Below are 17415 nucleotides of genomic sequence, written 5' to 3'. Positions count from 1 at the left end.
CCTCTCAGAAACACCCAGTGGGCAGCCTGATGAGGGGGTGCTGGCTGAGGGTGCAGGGGTCTGAGCACCAGAAAACAGGACTTCAGGGCCCTTCCAGAGCCTGGGCCTGGAGCAGCTCTGGGTGAAGCCTGCAGCCTCCCACCCTGTGAGGCCCTCAGAGCTCAGTGGGGATGCAGAGGATGGAGCCTCCCACAAGGGCAGGGCCAGCATCGGCTCCAGGCGCAGGGTCCAACGGGCCCTTGGGCAGGAATCCTGCCCCTCACAGGCTCTGCCTCAATGTCCCCGCCCTCCCTCAAGCTTCAGAGTTGTGTGGGGATGCTGCCCCAGGTGGGCAGAGCCTGGCCCTGCAGCTCCTCTGCCCAAAGCAGCGAGATGGCACTGCCATGGCCGCTGCAGGGGACACCATGGAGCCTGGCTGGGGGCTCAGGGCTGGGCCCTTAAAGTGCAGCCAGAACTACTTCCTGTGGCGGGGCGGGGAGCCAACCCCAGAGCCCGCGGCTCGCACAGAAGGCTAAAGGCCAGACGGCTGCCACAGGACTCTGCTGTGCAGGCACCTGCAGAGGGGCCACGCCAGCCTCACTCGCTGCAACCAGTAGAGTGAGAGGACACCACCTGTCCTGAGCGTGTTTGCGGATGCCCGCCCCTGACATCCTGGGCAGGACTACCGTCCCCCTGCGTCTTTTGCAGGGCAGCCACCACTTTGGCAGAACAGGGAGGGTGGCCACTTCATGTGAGCGGCTGGTTGCTTGGGCAGGACCGAGGTAGGGCCATTCCTCAGGGCTGTGGCCAGCCCAGGCGAGGAGTGGGGAGCGTGGCACTTTCCATCACTCCCTCTGTTCCTGGTCACGTGGGCCACGGGGAATGGGAACCCACGAGTGTCACGGGCGGGCCAGGCTCTAATGTGGCAAAAGGGGGCCTGGGGGAGTGCTGCGGCTGGCTCCCCACACCTCCACTGGACTGGCCGCAGCCCTGAGGAATGGCCCTACCTCAGTCCTGCTCACCTGAAGCAGCCACCCTCCCTGTTCTGCCAAAGTGGGGGGCCACCCTGCAAAGACGCCTGCGCAGGCTGCTTCCACTTTCCTGAGCAGCATCTATCTTCCGTGCAGCCCCATCGTGTCCCCAGGTTCGGGGGCTGTGGAAGGAAGGCCCTCTCTTTTCTTTTTTTTTTTTTTGAGACGGAGTTTCGCTCTCGTTACCCAGGCTGGAGTGCAATGGCGCGATCTCGGCTCACCGCAACCTCCGCCTCCTGGGTTCAGGCAATTCTCCTGCCTCAGCCTCCTGAGTAGCTGGGATTACAGGCACGCGCCACCATGCCCAGCTAATTTTTTGTATTTTTAGTAGAGACGGGGTTTCACCACGTTGACAAGGATGGTCTCGATCTCTTGACCTTGTGATCCAGCCGCCTCGGCCTCCCAAAGTGCTGGGATGACAGGCTTGAGCCACCGCGCCCGGCGGAAGGCCCTCTCAAAGGGACTCATCCCTAAGCTCCTTCCTCCAGCCTCCGCCAAACACCAGGGACAGGACGAGGGCCACCCACTACCTCCTGTGCCACTCACACACGCTTCTGGCTTAGCAGCTGGTTCCAGACCTCCACCACGAAGCCGTCGAAATGCTGGTTCTGAAAGAAGCAGTCACAGGTGAGGAGGGCCTGGAGGCCCAGGAGGGAGGGGTGGAAAGACAAGAATCCCGCCCCCTCCACCTACATGGCCGGCTCACCCATGAGGCCAGACCCCAGCCTGGGCTGTATGCCCAGAAGCACTTGTCTAGAGGAGGTGTGGGGGTCCCAGAGGAACAGGAGTGGGGGGGGGCCGTGCTCTCACGCATCCTGCCCACCCATGTGTCTCCCCCAACACCCCTCAGGGGGCCTGAGGGCTTCCTGACCCTTACAGTCCAAACACACTGGCAGCCAGCAGGACTAGGTCCCCTTGCAAGAGGGCAGCGGGCAGCTGGGCTTTGCCCAAGGGAAGCACCTAGCCCAACAGACAAGCCTCCCATGCCTGGGACCATCAGAGGACCCGTAGTCAAGAAAGTGTGCAGCAGCCGCCGACACTGCCTTCCCTGGAAGATGCAGGCTGCACCAGAAGGTGCCCAGAGAAAAAGCCAGGGAAGCTGAGTGGAGGCCTCGCTGAGGCCCAGCCAGACGGTCAGGTGGGGCTGGGGGCGGGGCCAGGTGGGCTGGGGCGGGGCCAAGTGGGCAGGGCCAGGTGGCGGGGTGGGGGGGGGCCTGCTCAGAGGCTGGAGCAGCACACAGGCCTCACAGGCCTCACCTTCGCCACCTGGACCGCGGTCTTGCTCAGCTCCTCTATCTCATCCTCACTGTCTAAGACGTTCCGGAAATCATCGTAAGTCCAGTCCTCAAACAGGAGCCGAGGCACTGTGGGGGCAGCAGACACGTACAGGGGCCAGGGCTGGGAGATGCTGGAGGGCACCCACTGCTCGCTGCCCTCAAAGGCGCATCCCCTTGGCCTCCAGAGGGAAGCGAGGGCACCCAGTGAGGGGCAGGGAGGCCGCCTGGGGCAGCCTTATGTCCAGAGAGGATGTCCCAAAGCCTCAGAGGCTGGAGAGGGAGGGATGGCGGCGAAGGGGCGAGCAGACGCTGACGGTCCGGCTGCTCAGACACCAGCTCCCCGCAGGGCTCAGCATGGGAGTGGCTCCACCTCACTTACAGGGACAGACTCCGGCTGCCGCAGCTCAGCCCCGTCCCCTACTCCTAGCATCTCCCAGAGCCTCTCCCTCAGCAACCCACACTCTTAATCCACTGCCTCTGAGGCTACCACTGGATGTGGGGACGCGTGTCCCTCCCTCCCCAGCTGTGAGCTGCAGGGGCACAGGTGGGCCAGGGTCAGCATCACCCTCGGGCCAAGCCCAGAACTTGACCCCAGCTGCCCCAATAGGGCTCGTCAGGTGAAGGAAGGAAGAAATGGAGGGGAAGTGAGGGCAACGCCATCAGCCAAGGTGGCCTGGCTTTGGCGGGCTACAGCCTGTGTGGGCAGAGCCCAGGACTCCAGCCAGACCAAGGGCTGTGAATGCCAGGCCAGGGCCAGCCTCACCCTGGGCAGCCGGAATGGCCTGTGCCGGAGCAGCACAGCTGGATGGTCAGGAGCGTGGGGAGACCGCAGAACCTGCCCGTCCACCCTCAGAGGTCGTGCCGTCACAGCCACCACCGCCGGCCTGCCGGACTCACCGATGTGCAGGCCCTTAGCATTCTTCCTGATGGCTCGCATCCACCCTGTGGGACGTGGAGGGGACAGTCAGCAAAGGGACACGCGCCCAGCCAAAGACCCAGCCCACCTGAGGAGGAAAACGTGGCAGCCGTACAATGTGCAGCGGAAACGGCAGGGGAGCGGAGGCGGGTGTGAGAACCCACCCCTCCCCGGCCCAGGGCAGCCCTACGCACCCCCTTCCTCACCCAACCGCCTCCTGGCCCAGGCCCCCTCCTGAACCTGCAGAGCAGCTCTGAGCTTGCCCTCCCTGAGCTGGAACAGCTCAGGGCCTGTGGCTGGCCAAGGGCACAGGGAAGGTCAGGGTTTCTCTGAGCTGAGGGGTGGCCAGACCCGCTGGGCCTGTCACTGGCTGACACTCCATCATCTCCCCACAGTTCTCTCAGTGTCAGGGAAAACCACTCCTGCTCTTGAGCTCCAAAACCGGCTGACACTTTCCCGGCCACATCTCTCTGTCCGAGCCTGAACACAAGGCATGGTCATGTGACCTTGGGCAGATGTCATCAGGTTATGCCATCGGGAGACAGCCTCTGCCTGAACCCCACCACCCTCCCTGGCAGAGTGAAAATCGCTAAAGGAGGGACAGAGGAGGAGAAGCCAACAGCCTGTGCCCTTCACTGCCCAGAGGCTGCCTGAGTCATTGCAGAGCGTGTCCTGCACATGCGGGGTGCTGCCCGGAGGCGTGGGGAAGACCCACCTCACAGCCACCTGCACCATGGACAGAGCCGGGCGGACCACTCCGAGGCACCAAGCTGGCCTTGTAGAGGGTCGCACAGTGGCGACCACCTCAGGCCCTCTACCAGCCCTGCCCTGCCCCACTCACCTTCCTACCCAGCCCCAGCCCACACCATGGGCCTGCCCTCCAGGCTCAGCCACAAGGGTGAGGGCATGGGCCTCATGGTCAACACACACACAAACATGTCCACACCCACAGTCACATTTGACACACTCTCTCCTCTCCCACATCATCAGTCTCATACTTACACACTCACATTCACACTACACACACACACACACACCTGCTCTCGCACTCACACTCTTTTCAGCCTGTGGGGCAAGCACAGTCAAGCAGGAAGGGTGAGAACCTTGGTCCACGTCATGGAGGCCCGTGACCTCAAACATCTCACGGCCACGTCTCTTCAGCTGCAGCCAGACGGGCGAGATCTGTGTGAACTTGCTCGCGAAGACCTTGGTGACATCATAGCCATGGCTGTTCCACTGACAAAGGGCAGAGACATCAAACGGAGGACAGCTGAGCGAGCCCCTGCCTCACCATGGTGCTGTCATTCTGGGGGCTCTGCACGTGCCCAGGGCCGGCCAGTGTAGACAGCTCTCAGTGCTGACTAACGTCAGCTCCTGGTCTGGGGTATCCTTCCCCAACTCTGGACTGCCACTCACAGCCTGGGGCCCAGGCCACAACATCCGTTTCACCAAAAGTGACTGGTGCTCATCTCAAGCCTTGCCCTGAGCTAGTGCACACCACGGCTGCAAGCTGGCAGCTAGGCACAGCAAGAGGAGAGGAAGCTGGGTGTGAAAACCTCCCCGTCCCTGGCCGAGGAAGCACACCCGCTTCCCGACCACAGACAACCTGAGAGCCCACCTCTGGAGTCGGGGGAACCCACAGAGGTCCCTGCAGCAGGCCCTGGAGAGAAGCCCAATGCCTCACACTGCGACATCTCCAGGAAGCCGGCTCTCCCTGTAGCCTCACAGCAGCAGCAGCAGCCCGGGGAGAGCAGAAGACAGACCCCCATCACTGACTGGCCAGAGGAGGCCATCTTGGGACCAGGGCAGCCCGTCTGAGCCTCAGGACCCCGCTCTGCACTGTGAGGACCCCGACTTACTGGGGTGACATAGCCCAGCACATCTCCAGCAAAGTGTCTGTCCCGGGCCTTGGCTGAGCAGTAGCTGCGATGCTCAAGAACCACGTCCTCAGCTTTGAGGTCTGTCACCACCAAACCCCGGTCCTGGACTGGCTTATCTGAAAACTGACTCTGAAATAAAAGGAACGAGAGAAAGCCGTCAGTCCTCTGTCCTCAGTGTAGACACGGAACTGCACCCACCAAGTCCTTCCCATTCAGCCAGCAACCGAGTGTCCGGATCAACACGGTGCTGCTGATCCTCTCCTTGCATGGAGAGGATGGAGGCCACAGTGGGCGTCACTTCAGAAGGGCCCTGGCTGTCAGCAGACACTGGCTGACTGTACAGGCCTTTCCCACCCTTGCTCTGGCCTGGAGGCAGGCAGGCAGGCAGATGGCTACAGTGGCTCCCTCCTTGCATGTGAGGGTGGACAGTCAGGACCAGCTCTGGCCACCTTACATCCATCCAGGGCCACACCTGTTGCTGGACAAGAACGTGCCAGGTGGGCCAGGTGCAGTGGCTCACATCAGTTATCCCAGCACTTTGGGAGGCAAAGGGGGGTGGATCACCCGAGGTCAAGAGTTGAAGAGCAGCCTGGTGAACATGGTGAAACCCCTTGTTTACTAAATATACAAAAATTAGCCAGGCGTGGTGGTGGATGCCTGTAGTCCCAGCTACTTGGGAGGCTGAGGCAGGAGAATTGCTTGAACCTGAGAGGCAGAGGTTGCAGTGAGCTGAGATCATGCCATTGCGCTCTAGCCTAAGCAACAGAGCGAGACTCTGTCTCAACCAAAAAAAAAGAGAACATGACATGCCAGGCACATGCCACCCTGCTGGCCAACCACTGCCTGGCACTGCCCCCACCAATGTGACCTCTTCCTGCCATGTCACACTGCCCCCGACCCCACCTCTGCTCCTGGAAACCCTCCCTGCAGCTACTGACCTGTCTCTTCCATCCACACTCCGTGGCCTGGCTCAACCTCCCCTTGACCTCGCCTCAAGGGCCCCCGTGAGAGAGAGATGCCCGTTACGTGGTGTATTTGCTCCCAGACAGCACAGAGAGAGCATCTGCCAGTCCAGAACTAAGTCACAGGAACAGTCCTGTGGCAGGGTCCAGCCAGCGGCATGGGGACTGCTGGGGCTGAGGGCTGGTTCTATGAGTTTACACCCCTGCAGGTGCAAGCTCCAGGGCCATCCCAGGGGAACAGCCCAAAGAGCATGAGGCAAACGAAGCTCAAGGCCACCTCGGAGACAGCAACATGAAGATGCAGGTGCTTTAAGCAAGAGCGAGGACGGAAACTGAACAGAAAACAAGCCCCAGCTGGGCGTGTGGCTCAGGTCTGTACTCCCGGCGCTTTGGGAGGCCGAGGCGGGTGGATCATGAGGTCAGGGTTTTGGAACCAGCCTGGCCAACATGGCGAAAACCCGTCTCTACCAAAAATACAAAAATTAGCCAGTGTGGTGGTGGATGCTGTAATCCCAGCTACTTGGGAGGCTGAGGCAGGATAGTTGCTTGGACCTGGGAGGTGGAGGTTGCAGTGAGCCAAGATTGCACCACTGCACTCCTGCCCGGGCAACAGAGCAATATTCCGTCTCAATAGCAACAAAAAAGGGCCAGGTACTGTGACTCATGCCTGTAATCCCAGTACTTTGGGAGGCCAAGGTGGGCGCATCACGAGGTCAAGAGATTGAGACCATCCTGGCCAACATAGTGAAACCGCATCTATACTAAAAAATACCAAAATTAGCTGGGTGTGATGGCGTCCACCTGTAGTCCCAGCTACTTGGGAGACTGAGGGAGAAGACTGAACCTGGGAGGTGGAGGTTGCAGTGAGCCGAGATCACGCCAGCCTGGTGACAGAGTAAGACTCCGTCTCAAAAAAACAAAAAACAACAAAATAAGCCCCAAGTGGGGTAAGTGGGGATGTACCCCACTTACCCTCAAAACCTGGCTCCAGAGGCTACTCACTCAGAGGCGCTGACTGGCCAGAGCCCCAGAATCACACAGGCCACCCAACAGCTGCAAACTCATCAGGTGCCTCTGTGAGGAGCTAAGCCCCTTGAGCCTCCTGGCTCCAGGCCCCAGTGGACAGAAAGGAGAAGATGATGGATCAGCCCTCAGCCAGCACAGTCACCTCAACTCCCCAGGCCACCCCTACCTTCTCCAGCAGCGTCTTCGAGGCAGCTTTTTTGGCATCTGACTTTGACAGAGTAGTGTGAACAGGGCCGCAGGCCAGAGCAAGCCAGAGGAGTTTGAAGAGTGTCCGCATGGTAGGTGTGTCACAGCAGGGTCCAGCCTCGCGGTCCAGAGGGCTGCAGGGAGAGCAGAGCACATTCAAACCACCAGCAGACAAATGCTGCACGGGCAACCCCTCTGCGGATGAGGCCACCTTCTCCTAACAGGGCCTGGGTCCTCATGGCACCGGGTGAGGCCTTGGCCACTGGGACAGAACCCTGCCCTGGACCAGCCCTGGCTGTCAGAGTCCATTCTTCAGTACTCCTGGGCCTCCTGACTGGGCCGCCAATTCCTTCCAGACACTCAGAAAGGAGCTTCCTCACCACCAGCCATAGAGCCCTCCCCTCGTAGCCCAAGGCCGCCCTGACCACCACTGGCCATCCAGGAAAACACTGGTTCCCACCTCCTCCTTCAAATCCAAAGAAAGCCCAACCATGGCAAGGCTTATGTGGAAAATAACGAAGCCACAGGCCCGGCGTGGCAGCTCGCGCCTATAATCCCAGCACTTTGAGAGATTGAGGTGGGAAGATTACTTGAGCCCAGGAGTTCAAGATCAGCCTGGAAAACAGTGAGATCCTACAAAAAAATAAAAATTGGCCAGGCGTGGTGGCTCATGCCTGTAATCCCAGCACTTTGGGAGGCCGAGGCAGGTGGATCATGAGGTGAGGAGTTCGAGACCAGCCTGGACAAGATGGTGAAACTCCATCTCTGCTAAAAATACAAAAATTGGGCCGGGTGCGGTGGCTCAAGCCTGTAATCCCAGCACTTTGGGAGGCCGAGGCAGGTGGATCACGAGGTCGAGAGATCGAGACCATCCTGGTCAACATGGTGAAACCCCGTCTCTACTAAAAATACAAAAAATTAGCTGGGCATGGTGGCGCGTGCCTGTAATGCCAGCTACTCAGGAGGCTGAGGCAGGAGAATTGCCTGAACCCAGGAGGCGGAGGTTGCGGTGAGCCGAGATCACGCCATTGCACTCCAGCCTGGGTAACAAGAGCAAAACTCCGTCTCAAAAAAAAAAAAAAAAAAAAAATACAAAAATTGGCCGGGCACAGTGGCTCGTGCCTGTAATCTCAGCACTTTGGGAGGCTGAGGCGGGCAGATCACCAGATCAGGAGATCGAGACTATCCTGGCCAACAGGGTGAAACCCCGGCTCTACTAAAAATACAAAAATTAGCTGTGTGTGGTGGCACATGCCTGTAGTCCCAGCTACTCGGGAGGCCGAGGCAGGAGAACTGCTTGAACCCAGGAGTCGGAGACTGCAATAAGCAGAGATCGTATCACTGCACTACAGCCTGGGCAACAGTGTGAGACTCCATCACACACACACGCAAAATCTGCTGGGTGTGGTGGTGGGAGCCTGTAATCCCAGCTACTCGGGAGACTGAGGCAGCAGAATCACTTGAACCCAGGAGCAGAGGTTGCAGTGAGCCGAGATTGCTCCATTGCACTCCAGCCTGGGCGACAGAGCAAGACTGTCTCCTAAAAAATAAAAAATAAAAATTTGGGCCAGGGGCAGTGGTTCACGCCTGTAATCCAAGAACTTTGGGAGGCTGAGGTAGGCAGCTCATCTGAGGTCAGGAGTTTGAGATCAGCCTGACCAAGATAGTGAAATTCCGTTTCTACTAAAAACATAAAAATTAGCCAGGCATGATGGCTAATGCCTGTAATTCCAGCTACTTGGGAGGCTGAGGCAGGAGAATTGCTTGAACCTGGGAGGTGGAGGTTGCAGTGAGCTGAGATCTCACTATCACACTCCAGCGTGGGCAACAAGAGCAAAACTATTTAAAAAAAAAAAAAAAAAAAAAAAAAAGGCCAGGCATGGTGGTTCACACCTGTAATCCCAGCACTTTGGGAGGCCGAGGTGGGCAGATCATGAAGTCAAGAGATTGAGACCATCCTGCCAACACAGTGAAACCCCGGCTCTACTGAAAATACAAAAATTAGGCCGGGCGCGGTGGCTCAAGCCTGTAATCCCAGCACTTTGGGAGGCTGAGGTGGGTGGATCACGAGGTCGAGAGATCGAGACCATCCTGGTCAACATGGTGAAACCCCGTCTCTACTAAAAATACAAAAAACTAGCTGGGCATGGTGGCGCGTGCCTGTAATCCCAGCTACTCAGGAGGCTGAGGCAGGAGAATTGCCTGAACCCAGGAGGCGGAGGTTGCGGTGAGCCGAGATCGCGCCATTGCACTCCAGCCTGGGTAACAAGAGCGAAACTCCGTCTCAAAAAAAGAAAAAGAAAATACAAAAATTAGCTGGGCGTGGTGGTACACGCCTGTAGTCCCAGCTACTCAGGAGGCTGAGGCAGGAGAATTGTTTGAATGGGGGTGGGGGGAGGGGTGTGAGATCATGCCACTGCACTCCAGCCTGGTGACACAGCAAGACTATCTCTCAAAACAACAACAAAAAAAAATTGTAGGCTCTGAGAAGCCTACAGTAATACTAACGACGAAGATGACGATGCCACAGAAAGCACTAAGAGAACATATGGATGCTTATTTACACAATCTCAGGTTGGAGGAGGCTTTTCCAGGTATATGAGCAACGGGAGAGATCATGAAAGAAAATACAACTAGAGTAGACCTACATAAAAATGTAAAAATTTCATTCAGAAAATAAAAAAGTAATTATGAGGGCAAATAATAAATAAGAAAACGTATTTGGAAAATACCTGACAACAGACTTCTAACCATAATCTATTCATAATATGCAAATCAATCTTACAAATCAAGAAAAGGCACTTTGATTAAAAAAAAAAGTCCCATTGGCTCTCGCCCATAATCCCAGGACTTTGGGAGGCTGAGGCAGGCAGATCACCTGAGGTCAGGCAGTCAAGACCAGCCTGGTCAATATGGTGCAACCTCATCTTTATTAAAAATACAAAAAAAAATTAGCCGGGCGCTGTGGCTCAAGCCTGTAATCCCAGCACTTTGGGAGGCTGAGACGGGTGGATCACAAGGTCAAGAGATCGAGACCATCCTGGTCAACACGGTGAAACCCCGTCTCTACTGAAAACACAAAAAATTAGCTGGGCGTGGTGGCGCGTGCCTGTAATCCCAGCTACTCAGGAGGTTGAGGCAGGAGAATTGCCTGAACCCAGGAGGCGGAGGCTGAGGTGAGCCGAGATCGCGCCATTGCACTCCAGCCTGGGTAACAAGAGCGAAACTCCGTCTCAAAAAAAACAAAACAAAACAAAACAAAAATTAGCCGGGCGTGGTGGTAGGCACCTGTAATCCCAGCTACTCGGGAGGCTGAGGCAGGAGAATCAGTTGAACTTGGAAGGCAGAGATTGCAGTGAGCTGAGATCAAGTCATTGCACTCCAGCCTGGGCAACAAGAGTGAAACTTCATTCCCCCCCCCCTAAAAAAAAAGTCCTATTACAAAAATAACAAATGAGAAGAATACAAAAGAGACATTTAGAGCCCCAGAAATGAGCAGCTTAGCTTGATTAGCGATCGAAGAGCCAAACACTGAAATAAGACGGCATCGCCACCCGTGTACGAAGGAGTGAAGACAGCGATGGTATCACAGAACCTGGACCCCAGTGACTCTACTGAGCTGTCAGTGGAAACTAAAGTTGAGAAAGCCATTTCTGAAGACAATCTGCTCATGAATATAGTTTGCAACATGCATTTTCTTTTTCACTTATTTTTGTTATTTTGTTTTGCTTTTTTCTTTTTCCAATATGCATTTCTTTTCTTTCACAAATTCCACTCTGGGGGACTTGTTTTTGTTTTTTTTTGTTTTTTGTTTTTGTGATAGAGTCTCGCCCTGTCTCCCAGGCTGGAGTGCACTGGTGCCATTTCGGCTCACTGCAACCTCCACCCCCAGGGTTCAAGCAATTCTCCTACCTCAGCCTCCCAAGTAGCTGGGATTACAGGCACAAGCTGCCAAGCCCAGCTAGTTTTTCTATTTTTAGTAGAGGTGGAGTTCTGCCATGCTGGGCAGGCCGATCTCAAGCTCCTGGACTCTAGTGATCCACCGGCCTTCCAAAATATTGTGATTACGAGCATGAGCCACCGCGCCCAGCCACGGGGATTTTCCACATACACAGAAAACCTGAGGATGTTCATGGACCTGGTACATCCAGATGCTGGAACACGGACAGACACTGCCATGTTCTCAATGTGCCAGTCAACACAAAGACACTACAAAGCATCACTTACACAGCCAGTCCCACAGAAAAAGCATGATGGGAGGTACACTAAAAAGCAGATGAAGCCAGGTGTAGTGGCTCACACCTGTAATCCCAGCATTTTGGGAGGCTGAGGCGAGAGGATCACCTGAGGTCAGGAGTTCAAGACCGGCCTGTCCAACATGGTGAAACCCCATCTCTACTAAAAATACAAAAATTAGCTGGGCATGGTGGTGCACACCTGTAATCCCAGCTACTTAGAAGGCTGGGGCAGGAAAGTCGCTTGAACCCGTGAGGCAGAGGTTGTGATAAGCCGAGATTGTGCCACTACACTCCAGCCTGGGCAACAGAGCAAGACTCCATCTCAAAAAAAAAAAAAAAAAAAAAAAAAAGGGCCGGGCACGGTGGTTCACACCTGTAATCCCAGCACTTTCGGAGGCCGAGGTGGGTGGATCATAAGGTCAGGAGTTCAAGACCAGGCTAGCCAAGATGGTGAGACCCCTGTCTCTACTAAAAATACAAAAATTAGCCGGGCATGGTGGCACCCGCCTGTAATCCCAGCTACTTCAGGAGGCCGAGGCAGGAGAATCGCTTGAACCCAGGAGATGGAGGATTGTGTCACTGCACTCCAGCCTGGGTGACAGAGCAAGACTCCATCTCAAAAAAAAAAAAAAAAAAAAAAAAAAGCAAATCACGTACCCTTAATGTGGAAGATTTAGAAACAAAACAAAAAAGTCAATGAGTAGGCTGTCCAGAATTACTACTCAGTGTTTCTTCTCTTCTGCTTTATCTGTATCTTCTGGTCTTCCCGCACTAAACTTTTATTATACTGTTCATTTTTAGGTTCTAGGGACCACCCACAAAAGTGATTCTGCTTTCTTTCACTGGGGTTTGGGGGCATCGGAGGGAGTTGAACAACCACCATAGTCCAGCCGGGCTGTTAGTCCTTCATGAAGCTTCAGGACACTGCTGGGAAGAAGCTCTTGGCTAGTTTCACAGTTCTGGCACCAAGCACCCCTCTAAATCAGCTGAGGGGGCCACATAGCCTGGGCAGAGGTAGAGACCTGGCAGGTGGGCAGCTGGAGGCCATCCTAGCCCACTACCCAGCAGGTAGGCACATGGCCTTCCCCCGGGTCACAGGCTCCTGATACAGGAACTCTGAACCAAGAGGCTCCGGGAACCCCAGCCAGGCAGGTGCTCCTGTCAGAAGGTGCTGCCTGAGCCAGGCCCACCACAGAGCCTACCCTCCTACCCAAAGGCCAGGAACCTGATTCACTTCCTCTGAAACCGTCCCTTGACCTGCTTCCTTCTGCAGAGGCGCATGCTGCCCCACGTTGCCCTGTCTCTTCCCTGGGTGAGATTGGGGCTCCTGGTGCAGACTGAGGGGAGTGTGGCTGTCCCCTGGCAGAGGGCTTCCGTGCTTTGGTACCCAATACACCCACCTGCGTGGAGAGAACATTGTCCTAGAGCAAGGTCAACCAGTGAAGCTCCCCCACCTAGGAGGCAGGGAGCCACAAGACCACCTAGGCTGCAGGCTGATGAAGAGTTAGCAAAGGAACTCACAGGGCGAGCACAGCAGCACCCAGTATGTGGAGCGACAGGCAAAGGCAGTCAGTGTCTGAACAGCCAGCCACAGCAGTTCTGAGAGAGTGTGGGGCGGGGGGCGTGATAAGAAGACCCAGGAACAGGTCAGCACCCTGTGCCCCCGGCCCCCAACCTCTCCAGCCCCTCTCCTCAGTGACACATTCCAGAATCAGAACCAAGGGCAGCATCCTGCTGCCACCTCCTCCTAGTCCCACTACCTTCCTGCTGCAGCTGAGAGGCTTGGTCTGAGTGAGCAACAGCCCCAGGGAAGGTGGGGAGAGTTCTGGCCATGGCACAGGGAAGACGACCCAGAATCACTTGCCTGGCCAGGCTGAAACAGCAGCTGCCTCAGCTGCAGGCACCCTGTCTCTGACCCCAGCCCATTCCATGACCACTGGCTCCTTCTCTCTCTTCTGAGTAGATATCTGAGTCAGGGAGGAAGGAAAGGAATAAAAACCAAAGAGAAGGTGGTTCTCCAGGGGAGTGGTCCAGGAGTAACTTGAGGGCACACCTAGGTGTCCAATGACCAACCACTATGGGGTTGGGTCTCTGCCCCTACCTGTGGTCCTGCAGCTTGGAAACAGGGCACTGTCCACCCACCTAGAGGCCCTTCTGCCTATGACCACCCTGCCCCCAGACCTGTGATTTCACACTTCAGGGAAGGAAGAGGAAAGGGTGGGAGGATGGAGTTGATCTAGCCACGAGGAAGAGGAAGACAGCCCTGCCAGCTTGTGTCCAGCAGAGGGGGCACTAGAGGGAGAAGCTGACAGCACAAGAGCAGGACCGGTCCTGCCTCTGTCCCCCATGCCCAGTACGCCAGCGCGGGTCCTGCCTCTGTCCCCGGCGCCCAGCTCACCCGGGCCGGTCCTGCCTCTGTCCCCTGCGCCCAGCTCGCCCGGGACGGCCCTGCCTCTGTCCCCCATGCCCAGTACGCCAGCACGGGTTCTGCCTCTGTCCCCGGCGCCCAGCTCACCAGCGCGAGTCCTGCTTCTGTCCCCCGCACCCAGCTCACCAGCGCGAGTCCTGCTTCTGTCCCCCGCACCCAGCTCACCAGCGCGGGTCCTGCCTCTGTCCCCGGCGCCCAGCTCACCAGCGCGAGTCCTGCTTCTGTCCCCCGCACCCAGCTCACCAGCGCGAGTCCTGCTTCTGTCCCCCGCACCCAGCTCACCAGCGCGGGTCCTGCCTCTGTCCCCGGCGCCCAGCTCACCAGTGCGGGTCCTGCTTCTGTCCCCCGCACCCAGCTCACCAGCGCGGGTCCTGCTTCTGTCCCCCGCACCCAGCTCACCAGCGCGGGTCCTGCTTCTGTCCCCCGCACCCAGCTCACCAGCGCGGGTCCTGCTTCTGTCCCCCGCACCCAGCTCACCAGCGCGGGTCCTGCTTCTGTCCCCCGCACCCAGCTCGCCAGCGCCGGTCCTGCCTCAGTTCCCCGCGCCCAGCTCGCCCGGGCCGGTCCTGCCTCTGTCCCCCGCGCCCAGCTCGCCAGCGCCGGTCCTGCCTCCGTTCCCGCGCCCAGCTCATCGGCTCTGTCGTGAAGTGCTTGGATACAGCATGCCTACAAGTGCTGGGCTGCTTCTCTGACTTGCCATGGAACTTTACAGACAACTGCCCCAGGCCACGGTGTGTGTGATGCGTGAGGGGTGCTCACGGCAACCAGGCCCTTGTCTGGGCTTTGGCGCCTCCCCGGGTCCCCAGTGCCCACTGGCCGCTCTGCTCTGAGGCCCGTGAGGACACTGTCATGCTCCTCGTGTGACACAGACTCCCAGACTCACAGACTGTGTTTCTGCATCAAAATGTGTTTCTTCCCCAAACGCCAAAGACCTTCCCTTGGACGGCACGGCCCCGCGCACAGGAGGAACGTGGTGTGCGATGAAGAGGCACAGGCCCCGACCCGGCCACCCAAAGGCGTCTTGGAAGGCACCCTCTAACGAGCTAAGGCGGAGCGGCTACTGCTGCCGCCACTCTTCCTGGGGCCCCAGGCTGTAGCTCCGGGCCTGCCTCGGGGGTGGCGGAAAGGATGGAGTCACAGCAGGGGCTTTGCACGTGTTTCGTGGAGACCAGCAGTAAGAAATGCGCGCTACGTGACGGCCCGGCACGCGTGGCTGTCGTGCGTGCACACGGGCCGTGCGTGTGCCCGCGTGCGGAGCTAACCCTGGAAGACCCGCCGCACGTGGCTCTGGCCTGGAACCCCAGCGCTTCGGGGGGCCCGGAGTTCCCGGCCGCTTTCGGCGACACAGAGCTGGTCTCTACAGAAACCGTTTTTCTCAGGCGGGTGTCCCGGCGCACACCTGTCGTCCCGCGTGGCTGGGAGGCTGGGGGACGACCCGAGCCCGGGAGGCCGAGGCCGGCGGGTCACCCTCCAGTCTGGACGGTCGACAGCCCCGGAACCTTCAAGGGCTGGGGCCGAGCCCAGGGTGCGAGCCGACGCGTCCGCCCCTCACGCCCCTCGCCGGGAGGGCAGCTCGCCCGGAGCCTCCGCTCCCCTGGGCGTCCTGGGGGCCCGACGGCCACCACGGAGCCCACGAGCCACGCGCTCACACCCCCACCGGCCACGTCCCCGGCCCGCACACGCCGGCCCTTCCACCCGGCGCGCCCCGCTCTCAGGCCCGCCCGCCCCCGCTCACACCCGCACGCACGCCCCTCACACACTCGCTCCCGCTCGCGCGCCCGCCCGGCGCCGCCCGCGACCCACGCCCGTCCCGTCCGGGGCGGAGCCTCGCTGCCCGGCGCGCCCACTTCGCGGAAGGGACACTGAGGCCGTGCGAGGAGGAGCAGGGGCGGCCGCCGCGGGACTCACCTGCATGTCAGGGAGGCCGGGCGGCCACACACGCTCGGCCGGAGGATGCTCCGGCGCGCCGGAAGTCCCGCCCCAGCGGCCCGCGCGCTATCGCCGCGCACGGCACGCTGGGATGCGGTGGGGCGGGGCCGGCACAGGGGCGGGGCGGGGCCTGACGGCCGGAGAGCCGGGAAAGGGGCGGGACCTGACGGCCGGAGAGGCGGGGGAAAGGGGCGGGGCCTGACGGCCGGAGAGGCGGGAAAGGGGCGGGGCCTGACGGCCGGAGAGGCGGGGGAAAGGGGCGGGGCCTGACGGCCGGAGAGGCGGGGAAAAGGGGCGGGGCCTGACGGCCGGAGAGGCGGGAAAGGGGCGGGGCCTTGCCCTTGGCGACCCCGGGGCTGGAGCGTTCAGCTTGCGCGCCCCTGGTGCTCGCGCTGGAGCCGCCTCCCAGGCTCCCGCCCCCGGGGGCGCCGGGTCCCCAGGGCCACGGCTCTTACGCAGGCCTGGCGCCCTTGGCGTGGGGTCGTCCGGGGCCTCTGCCGGGCTGGGCGGGCCGGGGGTACCGCGCGGTGGGCTGCGCCCGGCACACTCCTCCCGAGACCCGCAGTCGCCGCTCCCGGCGCCCCCCACGGTCCCCCGGCACAGCCGCCTGGGCGGGCCGTCTCCATCCCCGGGCCGAGGGCGCCCACGACGCCGTCTCCGCGGTGCGGCCCGAAACCCACGCTGCCTGGGTCGGCACCCGCGCCTTGCACAGCTCGGCGGCCGGAGCCCGCGGGGGCAGACGGAGTTCCCGCCGCAGCCCCTCGCGCTGGCGTGGACGCGCGCGTGGCCAGCACTGTCCCGCCCAGCGCGTGGTACCCCGCGCAGGCTGCCCGACCCCCGCCCCCAGCCCAGCCGTTCCCGGCGCAGTTTCCTGCAGAAAACCGCACATCGGGCCCCGCCCTGCCCCGCTCGGCGGGTCCCGGGGCGCGCGTGGGCTCCGCGACACCCTGCACAGCTTCTTCCCCATTTCTGCTGCTCGGGAGGTTTCTTCTTAAACGAAGCTTTGTTCTTTCTTTCTAGTCACGTTTCCTTCTTTCCCTTCCCGGTATTTCCTGCCAGCTGACGCCCACGCCTTTCCAGAAGGGGTTGGGGGCTGGACGCGGTGCCCAGGCACGTCCCCCACCAGCTGCTGGCTTTCACCCAGCTCAGCACTCGCACTCAGCAAATGGCCTGGTTGGTGGCCTGAAGCCTGGCCTTTGTGGGTGAACACAGCAAGCCCGCGGAGCTCGGGAGAGGGTCCCGGGAAGCCGCGCCAGGTATCCTCAGGGATACGCAGTCCTGGCAATGCTAAAAAAGGCCATGGCAGCAGCCAACTTCTCTTAGGAAAGGCACTTAGCCATTTTAGGATCTCATTGAGGTCAGAGGTCTTTGGCACTAAAGAATTGCAGAATCAGCCGGGGCGGTGGCTCCTGCTTGTAATCCCAGCACTTTGGGAGGCCGAGGCCGACGGATCACTTGAGGTCAGGAGTTCAAGACCAGCCTGGCCAACATGGTGAAACCCTGTCTCTACTACAAGTACAAAAAAATTAGCTGGATGTGGTGGCAGGCGCCTGTAATCCCAGC

The 17415-nt window shown here is 59.3% G+C and overlaps 1 protein-coding gene across 1 annotated transcript in view; it reads right to left on the bottom strand.

Moving 5' to 3' along the window:
* CHID1 (chitinase domain containing 1) overlaps positions 1-15928 on the bottom strand; it is a 38909-nt gene extending 22981 nt beyond the window's left edge. The window contains exons 1-7 of the mRNA XM_039471304.2: positions 15832-15928; positions 7238-7391; positions 5063-5212; positions 4307-4439; positions 3185-3229; positions 2268-2374; positions 1557-1618 (exon numbers count right to left, since the gene is read on the bottom strand). Of these exons, the coding sequence (XP_039327238.1) occupies positions 1557-1618; positions 2268-2374; positions 3185-3229; positions 4307-4439; positions 5063-5212; positions 7238-7348 (608 nt within the window). The 5' untranslated portion in view covers positions 7349-7391; positions 15832-15928. The remainder of the gene's footprint in view (positions 1-1556; positions 1619-2267; positions 2375-3184; positions 3230-4306; positions 4440-5062; positions 5213-7237; positions 7392-15831) is intronic.
* Positions 15929-17415: the final 1487 nt, after the last annotated feature.

The sequence above is a fragment of the Saimiri boliviensis genome, chromosome 6 (assembly GCF_048565385.1).
Source record: "Saimiri boliviensis isolate mSaiBol1 chromosome 6, mSaiBol1.pri, whole genome shotgun sequence".
In the NCBI taxonomy this organism is placed as follows: domain Eukaryota; kingdom Metazoa; phylum Chordata; class Mammalia; order Primates; family Cebidae; genus Saimiri; species Saimiri boliviensis.
Note: the sequence above shows the minus strand (reverse complement) of the source record. Positions and strands in the feature narration are given on the sequence as shown.